This window comes from Ziziphus jujuba, chromosome 2 (genome assembly GCF_031755915.1).
Source record: "Ziziphus jujuba cultivar Dongzao chromosome 2, ASM3175591v1".
Lineage (NCBI taxonomy): Eukaryota > Viridiplantae > Streptophyta > Magnoliopsida > Rosales > Rhamnaceae > Ziziphus > Ziziphus jujuba.
Window position 1 is genome coordinate 12490646 of NC_083380.1, and position 10645 is coordinate 12501290.

Consider the following 10645-nt stretch of genomic DNA (forward strand, 5'->3'; position numbering starts at 1 on the left):
CAGACGGTAGCTTCGGCGTCCCGACCGCGCAGCTGCTTAAACCGTCAACCCGACCATGGAGGGGGGCGGCTTATGGCCAATATCAAACTTGCCTACCCTCGGTCCGATGGCAACTCACGGGAGACATTATAACTTGCACGCTGATCCACATACACAGTACAGAACACCAGTACTGTATGAGTGCGTCTAAAATAAATAACCATAATATTAAATAAAAAATAATTTTTCCAAAATTCACCCTAGGAATCACACCATTTTTCAAATTCACAATCCCACATTTTTTCTTTAATATCTCCAACGTAAAACCATCAATAATAATATACAAATAACTTTTCCCGAATCATAAAATCAATCTAATAATATTTCAAGGGCATAATTATATAATTTGAAAGCATCAAACTTAAACAAATATTTTTCTTAAAATATTTAAAATCGAATCATGCCCAAAAATATTATTAAAATCATATGAAATTCATATATTCTCAAAATAATGTAAACGCATTTGTTATGCATTATAAAATCAACATCAAACTCAACAATAATTAATTAAAAACCTTAAACCATAATTTCTTTAAAATCCCAAATACATTTTTCGCAACAACACGTATATTAAAAACATTATAAATTGGCAATACAATTCTAGATAGAAATTCTCATAATATCGAACACATAAACATATTTTTGAAATATTCAATTATGAAATATTCCAACAAATTAATTTAATAATTAATAATTTCAATTTCATAAAATTCTTTAAATCAAAATATTTCTTAATATATAAATATTTTGATTCACTCAATTGAGCATCAAATTTCCAAATATAAATCTTCTAGATATTTATCACATAGAATATCAATTTCAAATATTCAATTAATACAAAATATTCACAAATTTTATTCTAGAAATTAATTTGAAGGTGGGTCACTCACCTCGAGCACGCAATTAACCCAAGATCCTCTATGGGATCAATTACATAACGCACAAATGCTCCTAGAACAACAATATTACATAACTCAAATAAATTAATATTTTATTCAGATAAATAATACCCGGTACTGGGGGTTTAACACAAACATTAACCAAAATTTGTGAGTAATATACCGAAACGAAGCTTATGAAAAGAGATCGCGGATTGAGGCTTACATCCCAAAGATCGGACCCGTGGTGGCCGGGATCTCGTCAAAAAGCTCTCTGAATTCAAGTCATCGATTCTCTCAATCTGTCACGAATTGGAGGAAAGCAACTTCGGATTTGGGTTTAGGGAGGTCAAATTAGTGGGGAAGGATAGGTGGGGTGATCGGAAACTCACCGGAATTGGGTTTTTCGGTGAGCTGCCGTGGTCACCGAAATCCGCCACCGTAGGCAGCACGTCCGGTGGCCACTGGCAGTGAAACTTGGTGAAGTGGTAGATCTGCTGATGGGTAACTTAATGTGACCGGCGGTGAAGCAAACGGAGGTCTAGTTTGGGAGATATCGGCGAGAGAAGGAAATCGACCACTCGCCGAAAAATGCCCCAATCCAGGCACATCGCCGGCGATCTGGCCATGATTTTTGGTTGGCCGGCCGGTTTTCAAGTGGGTTTCAAACTAGGGTGGCGCGTGTGGCTTAAAAGTGATTGGACGGTGGTCAACGATGGTGGCCGGTGGTGGTGGCTTCTCTCTCCCTCTCTCTCTCTCTCCCTTCCCCTCTTTCTCTCTCTTCCCCTCGGCTCATGTGTTTTGGCCAAAATAAAAGCCACCCATGGGTGACACTGTTTACTCATGAGATTGGTTGAAATAACGACACGTGCCATATACTGTTCACTCAAGTCAAAATATATTAAAATATTACGGTATTCGGAAAATTTTGCATATCCATAACTTTCAAACCACATGTCCAAATCGGACATACCGCTAGTTTATGAACTCGTATCGACGAGTACTTCACAACCATGCATGAGTCAAAGCTCAACTTTGCATGAACAAAAAGTCAACTCCGGCACCCCTTGGACAGTTTGGACCTCAACTTGTTTTGCTCATAACTTTTAATCTGTAGCTCCGTTTTCAACGTGTTACAAGTCTATGGACTCGTGAAAATGTGTACTTTTAACGGCACCTTGGTCAATTTGAAATTCCATCAGGAGCAAAAAGTCAACATTTGATCATTTCTCAATCCACGACGATCAAACCCGATCAACCTTGGTCAAATTTTAGAAATTTCCAATGTACTTCGAGACGGGGTGTTACAAATTAGCTCTCTTAGGTTTCAGTAATGCTCAATTATTTGACAACCGGTAGTTCCTTCGGTTAGTTTTAACAGACCTAGGGTAGGTAAATAATTGTGCAATTCCAATACTCTTCCTCTATCTTCTTCTCTCTCGTAATTTCCATGGATAAAATGCAAAACCAAATTAACTACTAAAAAATCCAAAAATAAAGATAAAAGAGGCCAAGCCCACCCTCCATTATTTTTTCGTTCTGTACCTTTTTTTTTTCTTTTTTTTTTTTTTCCCGGCTGCTTTATGTGCTAAAGCTTCCTTCAAATTCCACTTATATGTGTGTTTTTCATGCCCAATGAAACAAAATGAGGTGGACAATGTATGGATTTTCTCACTCCAACTTACTAGTTAGGGGATTGGAAAAATTGAACCTGATTTTGCGTATGGTTTGATAAAATAAGGTAGGTACTGATATACAATTGAAGAAGGCCCATACAATGTTTGATTTTGAGCTTTTGTAGTGTAGCAGCCATTCTAAATGGTTTCTCTTCTTCAATTTCAAGCTTTTTAGCGCCTATAATACAGACAGTGAAAATGGAACTTCCAAGAGTAATTGCTAATAGGTATCAACAAAAATGAATTTGCTACAAAATGGTGATATGGATTTTTCCAATTCCAGTTATCAATGTGTTTACTGATTGGTTATATGCTTTTTTATTTTATTTTTTATTTTGGGAAACGGGTTTGGGATATGATATTCTTCATTTAATATTTATAATTTGTTGACTGTAATATATATATATATATATGTATTTATGTTATACATATATATATATATATATAGATTAATTGCATGAGTTAATCGTAATATAATTTATGTTCAAGAATAATCCAAAAAACAAGTAATATCTTAGATTTATTATACATATTCAATTTCAAAACAGAAAATGTATTAATTAGCCTTTGGCATAATGACCAGCCAAAGAAGCTTGAAGATAATTTCCCGTTGCATGAAAAAAACTAATATATATATATATATATATATGTATAATATTTTCTATCATTTGCATATCATGTAATTTTTATGGGATTACATTTATTTCAAAAGTGATGATTAAATGTAATCTCATAACAAATTTGCTTTTTAAATACAGGTATTGATATTGTAAATTTTCCTATATAATACATATATATATATATATATATATATATATAATTTTTTCATGGTGCGGATGTTCATATCTTTTTATCATATTGATTTCTAAAAATATGATAGTTTTTTAAAAAGTTATAGTCAATATTATTATACAAAGACAACAATTTAAAGATGTTTGCACGATAAAGAAATATAACATCCGTATTATAGAATTATCATATATATATATATATATATATATAATATTTGTATCTAGAAAAAATAATAGGATGCTAATGATTAGAAATCTAATTCCAACATCTGTAAATGCATTTTTTAGGAAACACCTCAAATATACTATCAAATTATGCACCTCAAATATCTACGGAAACATTGCTCTATTGTCGGGAAACAAAAAAAAAAATCCCTTGATCTAAGATCTTTCCAACCATATTTTGCAAAACAAGACTACCATTTAGCCGCAATCCAATCTAAATAATTGACAAAATTGTTTGCTTTAACCAAAAGTTTTATTATTTATATAGACACATGATGTTTTTATGTGTTGGTTTTTGCAACTTACCCTTATTATATTAATTGTTGTAATAGAAGTAACTTCACTAAAATATATACATATTTTTTGGAACAGAAAACATAAAAAATAAAGTCCAAAATCTCTGTAATCCAACCAGTAAAAGTACTACTTGAAAAAAAAAAAAAAAAATGTTAGAACTTTAGAACTCAGAAGGCCATGAGAGAGATTGGGCCCAGTATTTTCAGGGCTAGGCTGTGTATTCGACGGGGCAACAAAAGCCCACAAATAGCCCAAAAGTAACATATTATCCATAGGTTACTAGTAGAGCGGCCTAGACGCAATATTATTTTAATTTTTAAAACACGGTGAGGATAAATACGTAATTTCGTATTCAATAATATAAATAACATCCACAGGAAACCCAAAAAAATAAAAAAATTAGATCGATAGAGGAAAGAGTTTCTTCAATTTTTTTTCATCAACGAGGTGTGGGTTTCTGCAGCCGGAGTTTCTCAGCTATTTTACGAGAAAGAAAATCCGAGAAAATTCTTTAAAAGAAAAAAAAAAAAAAGCAGCGACTGTGAGAGAGAGAGAGAGAGAGAGAGAGATAGAGAGGGGTAACAATGAAGACGACCAAAGGAGGGAAGGTGATGAATCCTACGGATGCCTATCGAAAGGAGCTCAGAAAGAAAGAATTGAAGAGGGTATTATTCTTTCATCTACTTCTTCTTTTAATACGACCGCGTTTTGTTTCTCTCAATCTTCAATTCCTAGTTTTTTTTTCTTTTTTTTTTAATTTCTTTTTAATTTCTTTTTTCCCAATCGATTTCTGTGATTTGGCCCCGCTAATGCCCCAATTTGATGCTCATACTGTTTAATATTTAATTTAATTTATTTTTGTTTACATTGCGTTTGGCTGCCGAGAAAATGAAAAAACGGAAACTTAATCAGAAAATTTATATGATAGTGAAAACACCCAATATATATTCTTTAGTGTTGCTTGAATTTGGAAGAAAAAGTTTTTAATTTTTTCCTGCAAATTAGTGAATGTAGCTATACTGTATCATCGTATACGGCGGAGTTTTTTTTTTATTTTTTTATTTTTGGGGGTAAAGGATGAATAGTGTTTTCCCCCCTACATTTTGTCAGCTTTCAAAGTCTTTTAAGTATTTTCAGCTTTCATTGCACTCTTACTTGGTTATTAGTTTTCTAAAGCTTTACCATATCTCTGTATGACCGATGCGTGGGAATTTTCTAGTTATGGAAAGTCACATAGGTAAAAGGTGTAAACTCTTACGTGCTTTTACCTTCCACAACCCGCACCCACCCCTCCCCCAACCCTGTCTCTCTTCTTAAGAATTTGCATACTCCATTTAATGTGACTAAATAATGGGCAAATAGTGTCTTGACATCCAAACCTTTCAGAATTAAAATTTGGTGAGTACTTGTTTGTTTCTTTGTGGTTTACAATGGAGGGCATGGTTTATTTTCATCTGGCATTGATATAATTTCACTGATTTTGTATTCTTTTTCTTTTTCTTTTTTTTTTTTTTTTTTTTTTTTTTTTTTTGAATGGTTGACTTCTAATTCTAGTTAGTCACATTTTTACTTAGATTGTATAGAAAGCACATTATTGCTTTTTCATGATATATAAAAGTAAATTCTATGTCTGTAACTTTCTATATATCCTTGATGGGTTTGTTTCATGGTTTAATGTTTATCCTTCTGATTTTGTGTTATATATGCCAAACAGAATAAGAAAGAAAGGAAAAAGGTGAGGGAGGTGGGGATCTTGAAGAAGGATCCTGAGACGCTGAGAGAGCAGATTGATAAGTTGAATATGATGAGTAAGTAAACAACATGGTAGACATTTCTTAAATAATTACTGTTAAATCATTTTCGTCGATCTCCAAGCTGCTTCTTTTGGCTATAAACATCATATCATATCTCTTTTCTTGTCATCATAATGAGAATTGGCTCTTAAAACATAGAGGCATACAGAAATAGAATGAATTTTAGTGGTTGAGGAAGAATTTTGCTTATTCTTTTTGTTTTAAAAAGGCTTATTCTTTGTGGTTTTAGTTTCTCTTTTCTTTTTCCTTATGTGGGAGGATTTCCCCGTATTTCTTTCTTTCTTATTTTATTTGGTTTTTCATTTCTATTTCAAGTATTTTAAAGTTCATGATTCTCTTAGATGTGAAAACTGCAAGATTTTTGTTTGGATTGTGACATTTTAAGCTTTAGAAGAAAGTTGAAGAATACTTGCAGATCTCTAATGGATGGTAGCTGCCAGTTTTTGGCATATGGTATGGTACACTATTTAAAGTGGAAAACTTGGTCATGATTTCTTAATATATTTTTCAATCTACTCTCCATTGTGCATTCTGGGTGTTTGGAACACATATTGCCCTTTTATTCTACTTGTCATGTCACGTAGAGACAATGTTTAATTCTGCTATAGTTTTGAATCTAGTAGAAATATCTTTGTTTTCTTGTGAAACAATTCCTTATTTTTCATGTGATTCATTCAATAAGCTATGAGAAATGGTTCTTGTTCACTTTATATCCATATTCACTTTACCTTGTGGCATGTTGGGCTTATTTTTCGTTTTTAATTTCTAGCTTTTATATTCATGCATGTGTGTATTTTTTCATTGGAGCAGAGGCTGATGGTGCTCTAGATAAAGCAAGAAAACACAAGAAGAGACAGCTGGAGGACACACTTAACCTTGTATTAAAGAAGAGGAAGGTAATTGCTACAGGATCATTTTCTTTAACACCCCTTGCGTTCTCTCCAGTTTTAATATTGATGTCTCTAATGCATCTAGATTTTTAGATTGCTATGGTAATCTAATTATCATCTAGAAGATCTGGGTAACACCAGTGGTGTGTGCTTGTGCATTTAATATATTTGTTCTTCCACTCTCTCTCTCTTTCCCTCTCAAAGACAATCACATCATTGATTTTATATGATTAGCAGCCACTATTCCTAGAATATTTTCAGGATGCCTCCTCGACTCTTGGATAAATGGTTGGTATTGTTTAAAGCAAGTCTTTTTTTATAAAATCTATATGTTCCAGGTCATATGTGGTTTACAATTTGTTAATCCCAAATGGATTCATTTTTCTTGCAATTTCAGTGTCAGTTTTTTACTTGCGATTATCAATCTTATTCACTCTCTTGTATAGGAATATGAAGAGAAAATGCGGGAGAAGGGTGAGGCCCCTGTTATGTTCAGGTGAAAATTCAGTCTTCCCATTCTCATTGTGACAGTTGTTAAACAGCTCTAAATTTAATTCCTATTTTGTTTTGATCTTCAAACTATAGTTTGTTTTGTGCTCAGCCATTTGGGACCACCTCGAAGACGAACATCTGCAGAAGAAGAAGAAAGAGTTAAACACCCAAAGCCTGAAGTAAGATATGCATGGCTTTTGAATGTTACTTTAATTACTATTTTGTTTATTTGTGAACCCACATTTCTTATTTTTGTTGCAGGACTCTGTATACTTTCACCCAACCCTAAATCCTACTGGGGCTCCGCCACCTGGAAAACCTCCAATGTTTAAATCATCAATAGGTGTGTTTTTGCTTTTCTTAGTTTGGTTTCTTGCAACCCGTTTGTGACCCAGTGATGCTGGTTTGGTCTCTCTCTCTCTCTCTCTCTCTCTCTCTCTCTCTCTCACACACATATATTCTGCTCTTGACTGTGATCTTACAGGGCCTAGAATTCCTTTGTCAGCTGCTTCATCAAGCAGTGCTGCATCATCCTCAATAACAGAGATGGATGATGTTGCTTTGGCTATACCTCCACCCCCACCTCCTCCTCCTCTGCCAGATGCTGGTTTTGATGGCTCTAGTGACGGCTCAATTATACCTGCATCTTTGCCTTTACCTCCTCCACCTCCATTGCCACCTAATGCTGCAGCAACAAACTCCATGATATCATTGCCTCCGCCACCTTTGCCACCTCCACCTCCACCTCCTGGACCCCCACCTAAAGACCAGGCTGCAAGTCACCCTCCGCTTCCCCCTCCTCCACCTCTTCAACAGTCAATGCAGCCACCTCCACCTGGTACTGGTGGTATTGAGAGGGACAGAAATCAAACTTCATTGTCTGAGGAACCTACATCTGAGGAGCCTACTCAGGTAAGTCCTTATTCACCTTTTTGAGATGTGTGTTGAAGGGAATAAAAATTGGCAATTACATTAAACATATATTATGAATGAGATACCTGAGATCTAGGTGCATTCGTGTGAAGTTTTGAAAGGCAATGGAAAAAGAAATAGATAGGTGGTTGTTAAGCCAGAGAAAGGCTTATGTGGGTTGTAATATCTTAAATGAACATATTTTATATTTTTAGTTTATTGCAGCTAATATGAAATAAAATCTATCTCTCTTTCTCTCTCTTGTAGGCGCCTGTGGTACTGCCCCCACCTCCTCCCCCACCTGGGATGCCTCCCAAATCAGTAAGTAACCAGTCTGAAGGTGCAGCATCTGATGCTGAAAGCAATAATACTTCAATAACCAAGGATTTTCCTAAAATTCCACCACCACCTCCGCCTAGGCAACAGCTTTCAGTGCCTGGACCCTCTCCAATCCCTACCTTACAGCCTGATGTGTTACCCCCTGGAATATCACGTTTTCCTCCACCCCCTCCCCCACCAGATATGAGGCCACCATTGTCAACTCCTGGACTTCCAACCCGACCAAATCCCCCTGGAATGATGGTTCCTCTAATGCCTAGGCCGCCATATGGTCCCCCTCCTGGACCTCCACCAATGATGAGACCACCTCTTCCACCTGGTCCTCCTCCTTCCTTTCAGGATGAAGATCTTGCTGCAAACAGGCCTTCTGCCCCTCAGAAGCCATCATATATTAAATCTGCAGCATCTACCGTTGTTAAGAGACCACTAGCTCAGCACACTCCAGAACTTACGGCCATGGTAAGTTGATTGTCTTCTACTAGTTGCTTAAGGAATTGATGGGGAAATGGTAGGTAATAAATCCCAGGGTTGTTTGAGAGCACTATTTTGCTCCTTGTACATTTTCATTCATATGACTCTTTCTGGTAGTTTATGTTGCTTTCTTCGGATTATCATAATTTAATTCTCTCTGATGAAAACTATAATTTAGATTTCGGTGTCACATTTTCTTGTTGCATTTTTGCTAACCTGTGAGTGAGGGTAGTTAACTTTTGGTAATTCTCATCTTTAGTATTGTAACTCACGGAAATGGTTGTGAATTTTAATTGTTGGTATTGCTGCAAGATCTGTTTGTTAACTCGTTGAGCATTACCATGCATGACTCAAGCTGTTTTACTATACCTGGATTTAGGTTCCTGCATCTGTTCGTGTAAGACGAGAGATGGCTGCGCCGAAAGCGAAGCCTAAACCATCAACCCCAACCACAGTGATAGCCTCCAAGCCAGCACCTCCTATTGCAAACCCAGAACCAGTTTACTCATCATCAGCACCAAAGGGACAAAGCATTGATGACTCATACATGGCATTCCTGGAGGACATGAAAGCCCTTGGTGCACTTGGTGGTGAGAATTAGTTGCTGGTGGGGGAGACAACAACAAGGTAAAAGGATGGTCTGCATTTTGAAGGGAACAAAAATGTTCATTCTTGAAGTGGAACAGGCATTAAACAGAGATACTTATTGTTGTCAATGCCTTAGGTTTCTTCTGGCTATATCGTTGGGAAACATCTCCCATATGGATGGTGCTTCAGTTGATATAGCCAAAAATTTTAAACTATCTCAAAAAATCTCAATTTATTGAGATAAGGTGTACTTTGGGCTATTGCTCTTGAGATACGTTTAACATATTGAAAGTGTACCATATTTAAAGAGACTTTCCTTATTTTACTCGTTCTTTATGTCTCAAAGAACTTTTGAAGCATCATGTTTGATTATTTCTTCAGAAATATTGGTTAGTCAGCCGTTTCCTTTACCAGATTTTTTATATGTAGAAACTAATGTGTAAGTCTTGTTTTTTGGAAAATAAATTGGACTCGCTAGTGGGATCAAATAATGAAAAATGTGTTGTCACCACGATCTCTAACAAGTCCTACATATCTAGGTGGCTATTTAGTTGGATATCCCTATGAGTTTGTTTTTCTATATATTTTTTCAGTTTTAAAAAGTCAAAAAAGAAATTGAATGAAACCAATTTATTACTATAAGTCTCATTATCACCGATTGTGATAAATAACAGTATTCTTAAATGGTAGATAAATTTTTTTTAAAGATTCCAGGATTAATTTGGTAATGACGTTCTTATTTTGATGAACACAAAATCCATGATTTTTTTCCTGCATGATTTGGGCCACTTTAAGAATAAATGAGTCATCGACAGCATAAAGTGGAGTGGTTCATGAGTCATCAACAACAGAGTAGATCTCGCGACTGGCATGGTTTCCAGTGTGGACGCATCAAAAGGTGTCAAGGTGCTTCAAAAAAGCTGAAGAATATTGGGTCTATGACTAAACTTTTACTTTCGACTGGAAAGCAAAAGAAGCCACCCGCTTGGTTCTTATTCCATCCCTTTAACTATGGAATTTCTGAAAAAGGAATTTGTAGTAGAAAATTGAACTTCACTTTACTTATTCCTTTCTTGATTAATCTGTGTTCTTTTTTCTTTTTTCTTTTTTTTTCTTTCTTTTTTTTTTTTTTTTTTCCTTTCTCCTCCTTGAATAATGTGAAGAAACACCATGGTTTCCAAAATAGACAAATAAATAAATAAACGACACTATCAGATTTATAAATATATCATA

General features: G+C 35.2%; 1 protein-coding gene across 3 annotated transcripts; it reads left to right on the plus strand.

Moving 5' to 3' along the window:
• The first annotated feature begins 4294 nt into the window (after positions 1–4294).
• Positions 4295–9822, plus strand: LOC107418500 (protein EARLY FLOWERING 5). 3 transcript variants are annotated; one of them, XM_048472970.2, is made up of 9 exons: positions 4295–4571; positions 5621–5714; positions 6531–6616; positions 7057–7106; positions 7212–7281; positions 7364–7445; positions 7587–8014; positions 8282–8812; positions 9204–9822. In XM_048472970.2, exons 1-9 carry the CDS (start codon positions 4491–4493, stop codon positions 9423–9425), a joined length of 1644 nt encoding a protein of 547 aa, XP_048328927.2. In that variant the 5' UTR covers positions 4295–4490; the 3' UTR covers positions 9426–9822. The 3 variants fall into 3 exon arrangements, with proteins under 3 accessions (XP_048328927.2, XP_048328928.2, XP_048328929.2); XM_048472971.2 differs by having other exon boundaries at positions 7608–8014; XM_048472972.2 differs by lacking the exon at positions 4295–4571 and having other exon boundaries at positions 5661–5714; positions 7196–7281.
• The last annotated feature ends 823 nt before the right edge of the window (positions 9823–10645 follow it).